Raw genomic sequence first — 19,494 nt, 5'->3', positions numbered from 1 at the left:
ATGATGGAGGATTATTTAGTGGAAAGTAAACGGCAGATTTCTGTGACTGATTTTATTTTTGAACAAACTGTTTATGCTGAAACACAACATTTGAAGGAAATGCTTAACTTGGGTCAGTGGACCTAGAAGAAATAATACAATCTTAACTCCTGTTTTCATCAGATTAAAAGAAGTCTACAGCTTTTAAATTGAAAGCTTGCCAGTACCATTTTAAAATAAGTAAGATTAAGAAAATGTTCCGTTACACATTTCAAAATAATGCAGAATTGATGAATGATTCACAATGAAAATTTAAACAGTGAATCTCTTCTATGGCTCACGTAGGAGCACAGAGTGATTCCTGCAAATATATGCACGGCGAATTCCCTAGCTGCATTCATAGCAGAGATGAGCACTTGTTTTCTTCTTCTGAAATCCTTTTTAGTGCCTGAGTGAGACTCTTAATGCTTTTAGAAACAAACCTCCCACTTTGATTTTCTTCAGGATGCATCTAAACCGCTGGAGGTGCTGCTGCTGGAGAAGAACCGCTCCTTGCAGTCTGAGAACGCCACGCTTCGGATCACGAATAGTGACCTGAGTGGTAGGTTGACGCGGTTTTCGGCTCTTGTGGTTTGGTTGCTGTCTCCTGAAGGGAGGGAGGGCTGAGTGAGAGATGAATGTCTGAGCTAATGCATGGCAGGAAGATTAAGAGGCAACAGGAACGTGGAATGATGTTTGATTTCTGCAGTTCTGTGGGCTGGATAATAAAATAAAACTTGGAGACCTCAGAGAGTCTGTCAAGGTTAGGAAGGAGAGGCGTTACAAGGTGTACCAAGTGGTAGCGTTTGAGTCTGTCTTCTGGTTTGGGACCAAATCCATCTGTGGCACCAGGAGTCTCTTCGCCCCCCCACAAAGTTATGCCAAATGTTTGCATGTGGAACACAGTAGTCTTCCTGTCTGATACACTTAGATATGCTACCAGCAGGGCAGCTTGGGAAACCAAAATACTTTCTTTTTAGCAGAATGTGTTTGCCGTTTGGCTTTTCTCGTGTGAGCTTTTTACATCTTGCGTGCACATTTTTTAAATGGCGAGTCACGGAATTTCCAGATACTTGAATGCTTATGGGTTTTGCAGCTGGAAGAAAGTTAAAAGTTGCCACTGGCCCTGGGATTACTGAATTCTGAAGCGTTTTATGACTTTAACTGAGTGATCTTGGTGCATCCACCTAGTGGCGATTCCTTTATTCAAATTGGTTTGTTCCAAAATGTAAATGTTTGCTGCATTTGGGTTCAGTCAGGTCCAATGAGTAATGTCTTGAATGAGAGACAACAGAGACTTGCTGTCTGTAACTGCATTTATTTTAAATGTGTAACTGCACTTCATGTAATTGTTCTAGTTTTAATGTTTGTAAGGGGGATTCTCCAGGCTGCAACATACAAGAAAGGTGCAAACATGAAATGCATGTTGTTTGTTTTGGGGGCCTTGTTTGGCTTATTAAAATTTCAATTATGGAAAAAAAAAAAAGAAAAAAAAAAGAAAACAAAATGAAAACAAAACGAAAACAAAAATCCCACCGCCACTTCATTGGCCCTTGTAAATCTGCACTTTTTCCCTTTGCGGGGCAAACTTTGCATTTTTTTATCTTGGTTTTTCCCTCTTTGATCCCCCATAATGCATTATGTTTGACCTTCCTTGTAGGGTCAGCCAGGAGAAAAGGGAAAGACCAGCCTGAGAGTCAGCGTCCTGCAACCTTGCCGGCCTCCCCTCCTTCCCAGTTGCTCCGCAACGCGGGGGAGCAGGCTTCCAATACTAATGGTACACACCAGTTCTCACCAACGGGTTTAAGTCAAGACTTTTTCAGCTCATCCCTGGCGAGCCCCAGCTTACCCCTGGCCTCCACAGGAAAATTTGCACTAAACTCTCTCCTCCAGCGACAGCTAATGCAGTCCTTCTACTCCAAGGCAATGCAGGAAGCAGGAAGCACAAGCATGATTTTTTCAACAGGTCCTTACAGCACAAACTCCATATCTTCCCAAAGTCCATTACAACAAAGCCCGGACGTAAATGGCATGGCCCCGTCTCCCAGCCAGTCAGAAAGTGCTGGGAGCATCTCCGAAGGCGAGGAGATAGACACGGCCGAAATTGCACGTCAGGTGAAAGAGCAGTTGATCAAGCACAATATCGGACAGCGGATATTTGGACATTATGTGTTGGGACTGTCGCAAGGGTCCGTGAGCGAGATACTCGCCCGGCCAAAGCCATGGAATAAACTGACTGTGAGAGGCAAGGAGCCATTTCATAAGATGAAGCAGTTCCTCTCGGACGAGCAGAACATCTTGGCTCTCCGCAGCATCCAGGGTAGACAAAGAGGTAAGCGCCCGCCGCCGAGGCTCTTGCCCTGTTTTCCTGGTAGTCACAAACGTTCAGAATTGGAAGGTGCCCTGTATGGGGCCGATGGTGCGTTGCTGCCGTTTTCACCCGCGTCAGATGTCAGGTACAGAAAGTACCTTTCTAGCTCTGCTGTGCAGCGCTCCAGCAGGTTCGTATCTTTGCTTCTGCTTTTTTTAGCCGCTGACTTGTGTTTGTCAGCAGGAGCGAGCAGCAGGGGCACTTGCATCCTTCGCTTCCCAGCAGCTCCGCGTCGGAGCTAAACGCAGAGCCAGGAGCTGCTGTAGCTCCGTAGCTACGATGGGTATCGGCCCTCAGAAACGCTTGCAAATTTTGATTTGGGGTTGTTTCTTGAGACCGGACTTTCGTTGTGTCTTGCATGATTTTTTTTTTTTTTTTTCCAAAGTGTTTTGACAAAATATCATAGGGGATGCATGAGATGAGAAATTTAGAAACAATCCTAGTTTGAAGCAGCTTTGCATATTTAAGGCAGCGATTTTAAGAAATAGCATGCGTTTCGTTGTGATTCATCTGAAGCGAAGCCTGAGATTTACATTTAGAGAAACTGAAAAGTAAGTTGTTTACAGTCGAGAAATATTGGAAAGGACAGGCAGGATTTTCCTAGATTTTGTTTAATTGAAAGCACACACTGTTAGATTTATAATCTGTTCTTCCTTGTGATGATTGTACTTGAGGGGATTATCTGCCCATCTTTAACCTCTTCATTTTTGGTATCTCTAGACATTTATTTATATCTGTCTAATCTCCTTTCCGAACGTAGCTGTAATCTTTATTAACAAACCAGCCAGCCTTGCTTCTTCCAAAGTAGCCAGCTCCTCCCCGCTCAGGGAAAGCTCGAGGGGGCGAGGGCAGCTCGAACCCTCGCGTTCCGAGACAGGCTGCGAGCTTCTCATGTCCCACAGCCCCTGATGTCAGAGCAACCATCCCCTGATTGTTTTGTTCTTACCAAACTTGTTTTTCAACAGAGAATCCAGGCCAGAACCTGAACAGACTATTTCAGGAAGTACCGAAACGAAGAAATGGGGCTGAAGGTACGTCACAGGCAGGTGTTTCTCTTTGCAGTCGATACGTAGGAAGTGGAGTGTGCTTTAGCTGTGTGTTTCCTTAAAACTGTGCAGTTTGATTCTGGCCTGGAATCTGATAGAAAAACAGACAGTAAGTATAAAACAAACCATGGGTTAGACGAACACTTTGCTTTTTCTAATTCTGCTGCTGCTGTACTAACATAACGCCGTTTGGATACTTTTTCCACTCCCAGCCTCACTGCGTACGCAGATAAAAAGAGATAAGCGATAGAAGTGGCTTTATAAAAGCATCAGATCTATTGAAATGCTCTCTTTGCTATTTTTATGATTTTGCAGGGAGAAAGTTGCACAATCACCTATAATCCATCATCAATTACATACTGCTCCTGCTCTAGATCTGCTTCTGTCTTCTCATGGGGCTTATGTTGACAAATACACTTTAATACACTGTTAAATTAGTGTGATACTTCAGTATGGTGTATGAAAAAGATAACAAGATAAGTGAACATCAGATCGATAAATTATCACTGAACAGGAAGAACGAATGTTTTTCTTCATTATACATTAGTTGCAGAATTTTTTTTTTGGCAAGACAAGAGGAAAAAGAAAACCCAAAAACAGATACCCTGAGGCTCCGTAGTTATTTTGACTTTAGTCAGAAATTATCTAGCTCACTTACAAATTATTATTTCATAATGAAGAATGCAGTTAAGTGCAATAGCAGTCACAGTCATAGTTTTCTCTCTTTTTTTTCCCCTTAGTGGTTAAAAAAAACAAACCCAAACTAAACAACCCAGTAATAGCTCTTAGCTGGAGAGTACTTCAAATGGTATCTGCGTTTAAATGACCTTTTCTCTTAATGCATTAACCTCTAGAAAGTTAAAAATTATTTTTATCTAGTTACTTTTTAATTCTATTTGGGCTGAACGTATACTCATCCTACTTTGCCTAGCAGCTGATGCAATTTTTAAGGTGATTCCTGATCTTATGTTTTTAGCTTTGTTCCTTTCCCCTCTGGTTCTTTTCCCTTCTGTTTCCTCTCCCCCTCCAAAAAAAGAAAAGAAAAAAATGGACTATATATGTTACCCTGGAAAGGGAATATATGACCACCTAGTTCTTCCCGTGAAGATGTCCGTGTTCTCATCGTTCCAGTGCAGCTAGCAGGCAGGCTTTTGCACAATGAGGATATTTTTTCTTTTATTATGTGAAGTATATTCTAGGTATTGTAGATATTGGTAAAGATCCTGTGTAAACTGTCGTCAGCTCGTGCTAGCAGTGTATCAGTATGTACTGTCTGTCTTTTGTTACAAAAAACAACCAGACAAATAAGAGTTTTCCCAGTGTCATTAGTTTTGTTTTCCTCTGCAGGTAATATAACGACAAGAATCCGAACCACAGAGACTGGCTCTGATGAAGCCATCAAATCCATTCTCGAACAAGCCAAAAGGGAGCTGCAAGTACAGAAAACAGGTACAGTCTCATTTTGTCTCTTGCTCCTTTTGTTTCAGAATTTAATTAAAACAATTACCATGAGCTTTCTGGTCAGTTAATTATATTCTTAAAACCTTGAATGTAGTCTTGAAGAGCTTTTTTTTTTTTTTTTTTTTTTAATTTGTGTAGTGGAGTTGTTTCTGTCTGTAAGGAGCCCAAGTTGAGGTTACGCGTCAGGGCTTGGCGGGGTCTCTGCTCAGCACTCTGCCCGCTCTGCTCTGTCCCGCTCCCAGAGGAGTGATGCTGTGAGATTTCTAAGCACCTTTTTTTCCAAGTGCAGAGCTCTGCCTTCCTCACACCACTCCAGACAACGAAACCTACAAAATCCTTTCTTCTACCAGTTTGTTCCTTGGAAAGGGAATGGCTCCTGCTTTCTCTTCTCTTCTAACTCAGGCCCCAGGGACACAACTGCGTGAAAGAGGGAACTGAATGGATTTGTCAGGGTGAAGGTCACGATCTAGCCAGTCACATAGTACCATCATATACTGAAATTATAGTATAGGCAAACTTAGTTCTCATTTTTACGTGACTTTATTTTTGGTTGCAGAATGTGTTCAGTGAATGAACTGACAAATCCAAAAAGCATTTCCTTTCCCAAAACCACCGTTAGATTAACATCTTAGCCTGAGATAAGTTTAATTTCTCATTTTATGCTGCCATGTAGTTAACGTTTCTGTCTACTCCGTAGCCCTCCCAGCTTTAAAAGAGTTTCCAGTCCTGCGAAAGGGCTAATGCTGAAGTAGAGAGTACTGTGCGTTACTTCTGTTCCATGTTTCTAAGTAAATACTGATTTACAATGTCAAATAGTTGTCTTTTAAATGAAAACTAAGCTAATCTCATGGCAAAATATAAAAGGCTAGTAATACACATTTTAAATAATACGCCTTTATATAAGTAATGATTACATAGAGAAAAACGTGGACTGTCTGCAGGAAACTGCAGGCATGTTGCTCAGTAGCATGTTTCATCTGAGAATCTCAGACTTCCTTTCAAATACTAATTTAGTCTTAAAACTCCCTATGAAACCAGCAGATAAAACAGAAGAGAGAGTCCCACTGTCTTTTTTCCCATTTCTTAGCTTTTCATGGGTTTTATAGTGTGTGACAGGAAGGAATGTAGGGAGGCAAATTCGGAAATGTATTCAGATGAGGCATAAAATTACTAGAATAACACGTAGCATGTTTCAAATCTTATTTCACTTTGAGGCCACTTCTTGCAGTGTATGGGTTCCCTGGTACTATCTAGTGGTTCACTTTCCCCATTCTTTGTAGAGTAGCTTTCAGAGGAATTGGTTTTCAAGCACTGGGGACCTCAGTGGAGACTAACTTAAATGGAAACAGATGCCATTGCAAAAACCTCCTGTCTCTGCAGAGATAATTCTGCACCCACATTCCAATCTCTGCTCATCCCCCAGTGCTGCAGCACAGCCACACGAGTCCTGGTTCACCACTGGAACGCTGCATTTAGGTGTCACCTCTTCTGAAAGCACCGTGGCTTCAGATACAGCAGAGTAATGGCCAGGCGACAGCCTGATTTTTTAGAGCCATTTATTTCAGTGGTTGGGACCATGGAACAAGAAAACAGGAAGCAGGAGCATATTTAGCTTGTCAAATGGAATAATGAAGTCTCTTACTAAAGTTCTTGCTTTGTTGTAATTTATGTATTATATTTTTGGAATTAAAAGGACTCACCTTATTTATATCGTAGGAGGGTATTAATAGTCTGTGCAGGTGAAAGCAGCTGTGTTCAGTTTGAGCGTGTGTTACGATTCATTTGTGGAGCCAGAGGGAAGTGAAAGGTTAAATAACTTTGTAAATAGAACTATAAAATGTTATTGACCACTTGGGGTGGGGGAGGAAGAGGCGAAGGCTTGATTTTCAAAGGCATTTATTTGAAAATTTTTACAACGATGGGAAGCATGCAAGTAGTACTCGACTTCTGCAGTTGAGTCTGTGCATGCAAACGTCCAGCACTTTGGCAACTAGAAAAATTTTCCAGTGAAGAACTTTGGAAATCTTCCTTTATTTTGAAAAGTGCAAATCTTTGCTTAGTGAAAACTCCTCCCTCCCATCCAGAAATGTATTGCAGCCCTTTTTCTGCCAGGGAAATATTTGCAGTAGCACGTGTTGAATATAAAGCTTATTCCTCTGTTGCATTTAGTCTTTTGGTTGTTTTTCATAGCTGAGCCGGCTCAGCCGCCTTCTGCATCTAGCAGTGGCAATTCTGATGATGCTATTCGATCCATTCTGCAACAAGCCCGACGTGAAATGGAGGCACAGCAGGCTGCCCTTGAACCTGCCTTAAAAACACCACCTTTATCTCAAGCTGACATTTCTATCCTGTCCCCCAAACTAGTATCTACACCTGCAATGTCTTCGGTTTCCAGCTATTCTCCTTTGGCCATATCCCTGAAGAAACATTCATCTGTCACTGATTCCAGTATCTCTGCATTGCAGAACCTCTCTGGGCTCAAAAAGGAGCCTCAGGAGGCACCTGTTTTAGAGCTTCATGGAATAAGTGATTCTGCCCAGGGTATGTTGAGGCATGTAAAAAATGAGTTGGGACGCGGTGGTGTTTGGAAGGACCATTGGTGGAATACTGTGCAGCATGAGAGAAGAAATACAGCTCTTCCCGAAGACGTAAAAGTTGAGGAAGCCAGTGGTGGAAAAGAAAAGGTCAGCAATCAGACTAGGCCAGATCGTAGCCAGCTCCAAGGACCATCTTCTTCAGAGTATTGGAAAGAGTGGCCAAATGCTGAATCTCCGTACTCCCAGAGTTCTGAATTGAGCATGACTGGGGCGAGTCGCAGTGAGACGCCACAAAATAGCCCCCTCCCTTCATCCCCTATCGTGTCTTTGTCAAAGCCATCCAAACCTTCAGTTCCTCCACTGACACCTGAGCAGTATGAGATTTATATGTACCAGGAGGTGGATACGATAGAGCTAACGCGGCAGGTCAAAGAAAAGCTAGCAAAGAATGGCATCTGCCAAAGGATCTTTGGGGAAAAGGTAACTGGTTATCTCTTGTTCCACCAGTATTGTGAACGTGCGTTGTGCGCTGGTACGGAGCTCGGTTTAACGGAGGGGGATATGCCACGTGCGTCTTAAGGAAAAATGTTTTTGCTTCGTATGTTAAATATTTAAAAAATAAGCTCACAAAGGAAAGTATTCGTTTTCCTGTGTTTTGTAAATTGCACAGGTTTTTAGCCAAAGATTGGCTTCAGCCACTTGTAATCAGAAATGAGGCCCCTGAGTTTAGAAACGTGGAATGCTGAAGCAAACATTATTGAGACTCAATATTTCACGCTTAATGTAATGAGTTCGTGGAATATTTGAGTAATACCATTGTCATGACTGGAGAGTCTTAAATTTGTTGTAAGTGAAGATTATGGACACAAGAGCATTTTTCCTTTTCTTTAATATTTGGAAATGTGCACAAGGGTTTTTAAACAAACACATGGAAAATCCCCTACCTCTCCTTAGTCTGAAGTCAAGAATCCACAGTCATTTCTTACACCTGGTGCTTGGTCTCTTAGTGTGCTTTGAGACGGTTTGAAGCAATGTTTGATTACAGATAGGCCATGCACGATAAGGCTTCCTGAAGTTCTCGCGTTGTGGCCCTAAGCACTGAACACGTGGGATTCCAGGGGGGTCCTGACCACCAGAAAACATCTCCCAGGCTGTAAGAAGCGGTGGACATCTGGTGTTTCTTCTTTCTGTAAAGAATTGAATCAATATAATAGTATAATAGGAGCTGGCATTGTGCTATTACCTGTTCGCTAAGATGTAAAATGAAAAGCCTGACCTCTTGGGGTCGTTAAAGATCCCGTGGCAGCTTTCATTAACTGATTTTTATCCCCTGTACCTCTGCTGAATTCCAGGCAAGTAATTGCATTCTGCCTGTCTGAAACGCTCCCCTCGCTGCAGTCGACTGTATTCTTAAGTATTTACTTAGGTGGAGCAGCCGCTGCTACAGGTGAAAACACACATCGTTATAATTCATACCAAAAAAATCAACCAAATACAGGCCTGCTCTCAAAAGTCCCAATTATTTTTGTTTGAGAACAAAATACATGCCAATCATTTCCCGTTTTATCTGCCTGTGTGTGCCTGGGCTCCGTGTTTTTCCTGTTAGAACTGATGAAACTATTTGACACAAAATATGAAAAGCATGCAAATCTCGCACCATCCTGCTGCCGTTTGTGCTGCTGCTCTGTTCCTGCAGGAAAAAACCCACGCTCCAGAAGGAAGCCACGGCAGGAGAAAAGGGTTTCCATCCAATTACCTACAGCTGTCATTTTGCAGTTCTACTAATTGTCCAGATAAAAATGATTGGAGCGATGTAGCAGTAAAGGAAACCAAAGTGACTTAAATTCCCCTCTTCCACATCAAATGTGTTAACGTGCCGTTCTTGGTTGCTTCACTTCAGGTATTGGGGCTGTCCCAAGGAAGTGTCAGTGACATGCTCTCCAGGCCAAAGCCATGGAGTAAATTGACCCAAAAAGGCCGAGAACCATTTATTCGTATGCAGCTCTGGTTGAATGGTGAGCTGGGACAGTGTGTCCTGCCTGCACAAGGGCAGCAACAAGGACAAGGTAATTAAAATTCCACTATGTTGTTTGAGTTGAGGAGGAGGAAATTTTTTTTTTTTTTTTTTTTTTTTTTAATTGCAGTAAACGAGACTTGTACCCGGTGCTAGTCCAGGCGTTACTGGAAGTGGTAGCATCCACCCTTGCAGCCCAGCTGGTCCCTAGTGGGGGCACGCTGGGAACTGTTTACGGACGAAGCACTCGTTTATGAGTAATTGATAAGCAGCAGTTATCAAGTTCCTAATTAGGATGATATTATCTAGGCATGAATATGATCTGTAATTCAAAAAATTTTGGCCAAAGAGATGGAAACGTTGTGTGCTGTTTTCTAGGGTTCCATAGGGGAGTTTTATTGTTCCTAGGAGAATATCAATTGCTTTCTCGGGAGGTGAGCTGGAAGAACGAAGCTTGAAGGGGGGAACACTGGTGCTTTCACTGGGGCTCTCTCTTACCCTGATACCTGCTGATACCAAAAGGCCAGGCCTGGGTCTGGCCTCGGGCGTACCCTTGCCGTGCCACTGGCTCGAACGAGCCCAGCAGTTTGCCATGTGTTGAGCCTGCTTACTGTTTAGTTTGTGGTTTGGCTTCTCCTTTTATTGTTCCCTGATTTTCCTCTCCTCTCTTATCTAGTCCTTCACTCTGTGACATCATTACAGGATTCCCTACAGCAGGGATGTGCAAGCTCAGGTAATCAGCTGGTTTCAATGATTTGCTCTGAAATAATTCTCTGTGCTTTTGTTACGTTTCTGTTGCTTTGATGCCGAGAGGTTTCTCGCGTTTTGTTGTGTCGTACAGGAGACCCTTCAATTTTTTTATTAACGCCGTTAATTCCTCGTTCTCTCCTTGTTGCTATGGCAGATGTAGGCAGTATACATATTTAGCTGCATATATTAGGTAAAGAGACTGTCTGATCTTAGAGATCATTGGCTCTGTAGGGTTTTTTTTGCCATAGTTCAGCTTATCAGCTTGACATGTGACAGTGGCTGTAAAACAAGCCTTTCGTTTGTAATGTGATCTACATACTCCAGCTGCCTTACTCGCTGGCGTATTTTTTTTCCACTTTCATTTGCACAAAATCTGCTTTGTTAATTTGAAGGTAGGGAAGAGACCACGTTATGTCTTTCTTTTTCAAGATTCGTTCAATATTCCAAGACGACCTTTTTTTTTCTCCTCCCCTTTCCGTTTGCAAAAAAGCAGATGCTGCAAAGATGACTGTGAAAGAGAAGGGAATTGCTAAAGGTTTTGTAAGATGGCCACGGTATAGGAAGGAGGCTGGAACAAAACAGCTGTGTTCCTGCTGTTAGATACCAAACTCTACCCACACAGACTTTTTACCAATGATATGCTTAACTGACGTAAACTGCTCGGGCTGTTTTGTGCTCTAGCAAAACACTTGTGCCCTGCTCTGTACTTACAGCCAGTGCCTTGTGTTGGGGAATTACTGCATCTCAGGCTACAGCGAAGGATGGGTTGTGCTCTTCTTCCACCTTTCTGCCGTTCTGAAACACTTTTTTGCTGGAGCTGGGTGGATTTGCTCTGAATATCCCAACCAAACTGCTTTTTCTCACTCTAGTGGGAAACTGTTTTGCATTCTAAAAGATTTTACTAGAAGAAAATCCATTATGATATTCAGTCCACGTTCTTCTTAAGAACAACAGTTGAAAATAAATAGATAAAAGCAGAAAAAAAAAAATGCCCCTGGTAAAAACAAGCCATGAAAACAAAACCAAAATGGGAAAAAATTATTTGCAATCATAGGGCTATTGTTACTTATAGCCAAGCATTTAGCCACCATGGAAATTTCCTGTGATGTTTTATAAGCTGCTGTTCGTTAAAATCGTGCCATTGACTACTTTTTTGTAGCATCAGTGCTATGCAAGAGTAACTGTTCAGTTACTGAACGCCTAAGACAGCACGGAAAATATGAGTAATTAATTGCAGCCATTTGAAGAGGAATTTGAAATCAGAGGAGCTGGGAAAAGGCTGCATTGTTATTGCTAATCATCATATTTATGACTAAGTGTAATTAGGAAAGATTGAAAGACAAGCCCATAGTATTAAAATCCGACCACCTTATGGATCCCCGTGGGGATCGCTGGTAGCTGAAAGTGATTTCCTTCAGGAAGTTCGGTTTTGCTGCCGTGATGTTTTGCTCCCCTCCCACACTCCCAGTCTCGTTTGTCAGTTCCTGGCCTTGAGCTAATATTTTGAGAGGTGACACGTTCCTATCAGCTAATAAAATCATGTTATTGATGACCGCCCTTCTGCCTTCCTTGAAGCAGACTTGCAAATGAGAAAATGGCCTCATGCCCTGTTCTTCCTCCTTTCCGATGATTAAAAATAAAATTGTTGTACAAGGCATTCTTTTCTTGGTGCCTTTCTCTGTATAAAGGAATAAGGAATAAGGAAGGTTGTGACACCACGCAGAACAAAAGAGCAAAACCAACTTATTTGAATGAGGAAGGGTGGTTTAGTCATTTTCTTTTATTAGCAGCTGTTCTGTAATTAAAAGCGCAGCAAACAGTTTGGAAAAGGTAATAATAATGATGCATTTGTGAAAGATCCTCCTCTCCAGGGCAGGAAAAGAAAGACAGCTCCAATTTTCTGGTCTTCTGAGACATTTCCCAGGAAAATCAAGACAGAAAAGGTTGCATACTTGTAACTTTAAAACAGAAATTAATCAGAACAATTTTGAAACAAGAAAAGGTCTGGAGTCTTTTCCTTGTAATATAATTGGCTTGGAACTTGTTGAATTCGTGAAGGGAAAGAAGTGAAATTAAACTCACACATTCAGTGGCTCCTGAGTGCTTTGCCAAGAAGGTCTTCAGTGTACGGAGTGTCAACATGCACAGTAACATCTCAGACTTTTATTAGCTGTGAGTATTTTCATTACTGTTTGGCACTGTTCTATCAAACTAGCAAGATTTTCTGGATTTCTGACCCAGTTAGTTACACTTCTAGATCATAAGGTTTTGATTAACACCTCATTCATGAAAATCTGTTCTTTTGTCCAGTAATTTTCCATTGTCACACGTGGACAGATGGACCCATCAGTCTTTTATATGTGGGAATGAATGGATAAGCATATTTCATATCTATGTAATTATTATATTTTTTTGAGATAGCAAAGAGAAACCAGACTTGTTTTTCTTCTTTGAAAGCTGTACTTATGCATTTTGAAAAAACAGTCTATACTGAAATTGCAACCAGATATATATATCTGTATTTTCTGCCCATGACCTTTCATCAAGACTCTGGTGATTCTGTGCAAGTTTCAGTGAACGTGTTTTACACAAAACTGGTGTCTGTACCCTCGGTGCTCAAAAATAGTATCACTGTGCCTTCTCTAACATTTTTTCTGTGTATTTCTTTCCACCTAAATGCTCTAATGCCCTTGGGTAAATCTGCCTTTTTAATGATTTATGTGTCTAAAGCACGGACCAAATCACATGGAAAAAAAAAGTTGAATTAGTGTCACCTAACTGCATCAGCATTTTTTCAAGATGAATTTGGCCCTTATTTAGTTGCATTACTGATGGTCAGAGCTGGGTTGGGTTTGGACAGTAGCTGTGTGCCAGAAGAAGGTTTATGTGCTCGGGTATTTTTCTAAATGCTGCTTGTACTGTACAAAACTTACTAGTTTGTTTTATTTCGGAGCCTTGTGTCTTTACTGAGCATCTGCAAGATGTGCAGACTGAGTTTCTTTTTTGGTGCTGTTGATTTCACAGCTACTCCCAGCAAAGCTGGATTCTTATTCACTTTTGTATTTATCCTCTGTGAAGGACATATACTCTCTATATACTACATTAAAGACTTGCAAATACTCAGTGGGAAAAAGACGAGCCCTTTTGGTATGTGTTTCTGTAAGGGGCGTCTTATGACCTAATGTGGAAATCTTCATTTGCCGATACAGCTGCGGGTGATCTCAGGGGATTTTGAATTTCCCTTTTGTTTGTCTTCCTTTCTGGGTATCATCCATCATTCCTAACCTCATGCTGCTTAGCAATAGTAACACTCATGGGAGTTGAAGAAAGGATTATAGCAGCATAAAATGGGGAGCTAATTAGAGCTTGTTTCAAAATCAGAATCTAGCTTGAGATAATTGCATATTATCTGGTGATTTAAAAACCGAAGATCTACTGTATTTAGATCAACTAAAATATGCATAAAAGCTTTATTTTCAAAATAAAACATTTGTAACAACAGGGAGATTACTTCTTATCATCCCTTGGGAAAGAAAATCTGGAAAAAAAATCAGAATGCAATCTATGGTTTACTGTAGTTATTATATTAACAGACATATTGTGGAATGATGACATGGCCAGGTATCCATTATATTTCTATTTATGTCATACATATTCCTGTAACATTTTACAGTACAGAAGCTGCTGAGTGGGCAGGTAGTTAACTGCATACTGGGTAGACAGTTTACCTACTAACTGAAGGATGCTGTCACATGGACTGCTCTGAGAGAACCCAAGCAGGGGGAGAGTGTATTTCAGGCCTGCAACCCATATTTAGGATTAGCATCCCAATGCACTTATGGGAAGAGCTCCCTACCCACGTGATGGCAATGGAGAAGCTCTTACCCCTCCATTTCTTCATGGTTCATGATTATTTCTTTCCTTGTACTGTTCTGTTTTGGATGGGCAGAGATGCCCGAGATGGGGCTCGGAGCATGATTGAGATTAGCACATGGAAAGCTGAATCCTTAGTACCTTGAGATCACACAAGTGATCAGTCCAGTGATGCTGACAGATCTTCCCCAATTTGAGCTATTTTTTGTTGTTGGCTCAAAAAGAAGAGAAAAGTTGTTTTGCAGTTATTTGCTGGCGTTCTGGGTTAATAAAATCGTATGACATGAAATGTTTGTGCTTAATGTAGTCTATAAAATGGAAGAGAAGGGAGATCACATGGCTTTTGGTAGCTGAGTAGTTAGACCGCACAAGTTCCCTGCATAGATGGTTTGTGTTTGATGACCAATTTTTGAGTCTTTGCGTTTGGTTGAGAAGGTTGTCTCCTGTGCTAGTTGCAAATGCACTTTTAAAGTTTGGAGCTGAATCACTAGATCTTCATGCTAACCCTGAAGCACACTGACACTGGCGAAGTCTCCACATTCTTTCTGTGTGGCTTGATATTGCGGCTCTGAAGCAGTTGGCCGTGGCTGTCTTGATTTCAAACCATAGGATATCATTGGCTCCTTGTAAGGGCAGCTGTTGTAGTCTGTCTGTAATGTATGTGATCATATTCTGTGCCATTTCCCTGACATTTGGACCATGAAAACCTTCCTGGCAGCCTTTCTGGTATCAATAAAGCTGAGAGAATCGCTGTCAAGGCACCTTACTGAGACCTGGGAATGCAGCGTGAAGTCAGTGTTTCAAGTTCGTTCTTAATATAACATTGGCTCTCATTGCTAGCCATCATCTGGTCGTTTCTGCCTCTCGCCCAGGTCTGTCCTCCCCAGGCTGTCTTGCATGGCCGCAGTCCCGTGTCCATCAGTGATGCTTTGCAAATAGTTGGTATTTGTTGAGAAATTCCTGTCCCAGTTGTATTCTTTTCTGTCCGTTGAACCACTCGGTGATTAAACTTGCAGAAGATGACTCCATCCTCATTGTGGTCGTAGCTTTACTCTTATAAAAGGGCTACAGTAAAATATATAATCATAGAGTGAACACTGTTTTATAGACAGATATTCCTTGTGGCTGAATTACAATGACAAAGCACCGACACTTTTCATATTAATACAGCAAAGAAGAGACTCATGCTGGTTTCTGAAGACAAATCTAATTCACTCTCAAGTGTGGTTATGGGTTCGTAGCATTCGTTTTGGAGACGTTACCCAGTCAAGTTGCAGTTACGTTTTATTTCTGTGGTTGATTTGGGAATGTGGGTCCTTTATGCTCACTCCTCTTTGGTGTGCAGGAAAAGATCTCCAAGCAAGAAGCTCATGTGCAGCTCTGCAGTAGTGTTCAGCCAGGCACGCTAATGCCTCACTCTCAAAGTCTTCGTTTTTAAAAATTAGAATTAATGAATGAGTGTATTTTTTTAAGCTGCGTGGAAGAAGAAACTTTCCTGACCATTACTGCTGCTGTGCTTCTCAGGTAGTTTGTAGGAGTACCAGTTAGCGTAATAGTTGCTAAAAAGCAGACGTGGTTTGCGAATACGTGCTTCCACTGTAACTTCAGCATCAGTCTGAGCATGTAACTTCCTTGTGCTCTCTTCAGCCCTTGGTTAAAAGAAACCATGACCATCGAATATTAGAGCTCTGTAGATTCCCCTGTCCATCATTTCATTACTTATTTTCTTCATTTCATTAATTACCGGTATTTTCTTTTCCCGGTGCTTGCGCATTGGGAGACAAGCAGCCTCCTTTGGGGAGGGGGCCCACATTACCTCCCCTCTCCGCTTCCAGGAGCAGGGGGCTTCTCCTGCCAGCTGCTAACCACAGAGGAGCTGGGTGGAAAACGATGAGCTGATACGTTAGAAAGCCAAATGCAAAAGTAACTGGAGCAGCACTGAAAGGCGAGCGAGGCCGTCACAGTGGTGGTGCCACGCGGTAAGGCCAGGCAGCTCTGGGGTAGGGGGGTCAGGAGTCGGGGTGATGGCCGAGATCTGTCCCTCGTGGGCTGGCAGCTGCCGAAGAGGTCGGAAGGGCTCTTCTCCGAAGGGAGCACATCTTTTTCTCTTGGTAATAGGAGGCTCTGGCAGCTGGCAGAAGCTCATGTTGGTCTTTTGGTTTCTCGTGGGCAAAGGAGGGGGCTGCAGGTCCGGCCCCCATGGCCACGTGGCTGCCAGCGGTGGGATGGAGAGAGCCATGGCGCCCTCGGCCGCCCCCAGGCAACAGCCCAACCGCTGCTCCGCAGATTGCAAAATGCTCCTCCGCTGGATGAAAATTACATTGCTTTCAATTCAAAGAACAGATAATGGGCTATTTTCCTCCCAAAATACTGGAAAAAAGGCGTGCTGGCACCGAACGCGCAGGTTGTTATTCCCATCTTATAATGGGGATGGAGCTCCGAGGCAGCTGTCTTCTCCACCAGGTAGCTCTGAAACAGGGAAATAAACAGCCTGTTAGACTCTAACAACGAAATTCTGTTCTGATTATAGACTTACATATGACTTGATAGCAAATCATTCCCAAGAAGAAAAACCAGAAAATGACCAGAAAATTAATATCTTCTGCGTTAGCTTCTAGCCTGTCCTTTGCATTAGGGTGCAAGAAAAACTGATGAATTTGTCTCACCTAATTTGATGGGTGTTGGAAGTTTTTAAATTCGCCAGCAGCCATCCAGACAAACAGCAAATGGAAAAATCCAGTGATTATTCTAAATCTGATGAGAAACACAACTTGCATTGAAAACAAAGCTAAGTGGATTTGAGATCAAATTTAAATAAAAGTGAAAAGAGAAAACTCTGCAATTAAAAAGCTTAATGAAAGGAAAAAATATGACAATGAGAAACGTAAAGTAGACCTCATAGTACGTGTCCCATATTTATCCTTGCCAAAGATACTGCTGATAGCAGCTTCCAAGATACTTGTTTCTTTGGCTGTACCCATAATGGCCTAGAGTGGGGTTGAAAAGAGTGATTGTTCCCCAGAATAATTCAGGCACTGGTTGATACTGTTTATTGGCAAAACCTGAGCTTGACAAAACGTCCCCCTGTTGCTGTCTGTGCTCTGGGTCTCTCCGTGGGACTGTCCCGGGACAGCAAACTGCCTTGGAGAGTGACGTTGTCCAGGCAGGGTGTTCTCGCCACCTCGCGTGGCAGGGAGCCTGGCCCAAACATCCTTCTCTGCCGTGGGGTGTGAGATGGGCCCCTCTGGTGTCTTCTCCTGAGACATCCCCCCTTTCCTTTTGGCGTGCCAGGGGGATGTGGGGATGGGTGCCGAGACGGGAGCTGCCTTTGGCACACGTGGAGGAGGTGCGAGATCAGCTGCAGTGGAACTACAGTTGTGTTTTATGTTTGTTTCTCTCTTTTACCCCTCTGGAACTTGGGTCCTAAAAATAGTGCAAGTTTGAACTGGCAGATGTTTCGTTTGTCCTTTACAAGAGGACCAAAATTAGCCTCTCATTTGGCACCGAAATAAAGCAGCTTAACTGCCTTCATGCGAACTTTGCAATTACCGTCTATTGAAGTTGCGACATTTTGGGGTGCGTGGTGGGAAGGGTATTGTGTGAGCAGTACCTGCACCTAAAAAGCCACCAGACCTTGAAAGAGAGAGGACAGACAAGAATGAGCCCAATTGTTTTGTTTTGCAGTTTTGGTTTTGTTTTTTTTACTTTTTCTGATCTGAGGCAGGTGGTTTTTTTCCTAATGAAGGTTTCATTTAAAAAAAAAAAAAAAAAAGGCGAAAGTAACTTGGAAATGCTCAGAGCTGTCTATTGTAAAGGTAAAAAAAAAAAAAATCTAATAAAAGGACAGCAATGGTTTCTGTAATTTTCAGAGAAAAATCTGCACAGAATGCCTGAAGCTGGGTTAGCAGTGGGACTCCCCAGGGGCAACAGAAAGATGTTATAATCAATTACCACATCATAACACTGATGTATGATAATTACTGAGTGTTCCTCCTGAGATAGTGCAGCATTTGGCTGGGATGCGGCTCTTTCATGGTCCACTGCCTGATTAATATGCAAATAATAGGCTGATTGCATGATGAATGCAGAAAATGAGTTCGCTGATAACGTGAGCACCGAAGCGGGAAGATGATAAATTACTTTTACTGACTGTCCTACATTAAGTACCCTTTCTCAACAATTTTATCACAAATTAAGTAAAGCAGTATGGAGAGATTATGAGGATGTGTAAAATAATGTACCTTAATAGCTTTTATAATATTGTGGCGTACAATGTAAATGTCATTTTGTTTCAGTACTTCAGCCACTGCGCCACCCAAAGAGGGGTGTGCTTCATCAGCGGCGCTCGGGGTCGCTCTTCCTCAGCTGCGCTCTTCTGAGATGAAGATCAACCCGCTGTGCTGCGATGTTGGGTGGGACTTCTCTCCTGGGGCAGGAAGGCAGTCGTTGGCCTGGGATGCGTCCCGTATGGATCTTGCCCATAGCAAATGGATGTCCCCGTTGCTTACTGGCGAGATCTGTGTAACTGCAGTGCACAGGGCACGTACGCGTTCGGCTTCGTACTCCTGCCTGGAGCAGGCAAGAGGTTCAAGTCTCGAAGGGGGATATGGAGATACCTTCACGCTCAGAAGGTGGGCAGCAAAGAGCGTGGTAACACGTTAAAGTTGGTCTCTAATCACAAGGTCAGCAAGTCAGCAGAGACACCATAAACTGCAGCAGAACCTCGGAAAGCCCGAACTCTGTTTTCTAAAAGGAATTGCGCGCACGTTTATTTTGGTTGTACCAAGAATATAACTGTGTGGGGTTGTGGCATCTTGATTGATTGCTTTCGTGACATATTTGTTTTAATATTCAGAAAATCCTTAATAAAGCTTCTGCTGTTTTAATAATAAGGTTATCGAAAATATTTTCCAGCAGTTATTTCTAAATATTGACTTTCAGCTAAGTTATGGAAACACAGAGAAATCTGAATATTAAATGAAGATTAGCAGAGAAGAGCAATGGCTTTTAAAGCAGCCATGATTTTGCCATTAATCACCTAATTTAAAATCTGATTTCTTTTTAGAAAGGGTTTTTAATTGTTTAAAGGTGATATGTAAAACCAGAAAAAATATCATTCGGCGCTCTTCAATGCAAAGACCCTACTTGTGGCTCAAGAAGCTGTGCGTGTCGAGGTAGGAATTTGAGGAGATTCCCCCTGTGTACTGGCTGTGTCGTTTACCTCTTCCATAGACATCTGCTTTTGGCCAGTGAGACTGGGAAAGGTTTTAGGTCTGTTGGTCTGACCTGAGCATTGCTCTGATGTTTCTGAGTGTGTCTCTACATCCAGCTAAGAGAATTCTCAAGTTCTCTTTTTCTTTTTTTTTTTTTTCCCCTTCATTTGTTGTAAAAGAGCACTTAAAATCTTGGCTGTGTAGAAATCTC

At 42.3% G+C, this 19,494-nt stretch overlaps 1 protein-coding gene across 7 annotated transcripts in view; it reads left to right on the top strand.

Annotated features, from left to right (window-relative positions):
* CUX1 (cut like homeobox 1) overlaps positions 1 to 19,494 on the top strand; it is a 358,862-nt gene that overhangs the window by 279,726 nt on the left and 59,642 nt on the right. For 5 of the 7 annotated variants that reach the window (XM_086624375.1, XM_086624373.1, XM_086624374.1 and 2 more), the window contains one exon: positions 484 to 580. In XM_086624375.1, coding sequence (XP_086480501.1) covers positions 484 to 580 — 97 coding nt within the window. Of the gene's footprint in view, positions 1 to 483; positions 581 to 1,678; positions 2,351 to 3,354; positions 3,421 to 4,782; positions 4,885 to 7,086; positions 7,914 to 9,333; positions 9,500 to 10,123; positions 10,181 to 19,494 lie in introns of all 7 variants that reach the window. The other 2 variants (XM_086624370.1, XM_086624369.1) reach the window with 1 other exon arrangement.

The sequence above is a fragment of the Tauraco erythrolophus genome, chromosome 21 (genome assembly GCF_009769465.1).
Source record: "Tauraco erythrolophus isolate bTauEry1 chromosome 21, bTauEry1.pri, whole genome shotgun sequence".
In the NCBI taxonomy this organism is placed as follows: Eukaryota; Metazoa; Chordata; class Aves; order Musophagiformes; family Musophagidae; genus Tauraco; species Tauraco erythrolophus.
Note: the sequence above shows the minus strand (reverse complement) of the source record. Positions and strands in the feature narration are given on the sequence as shown.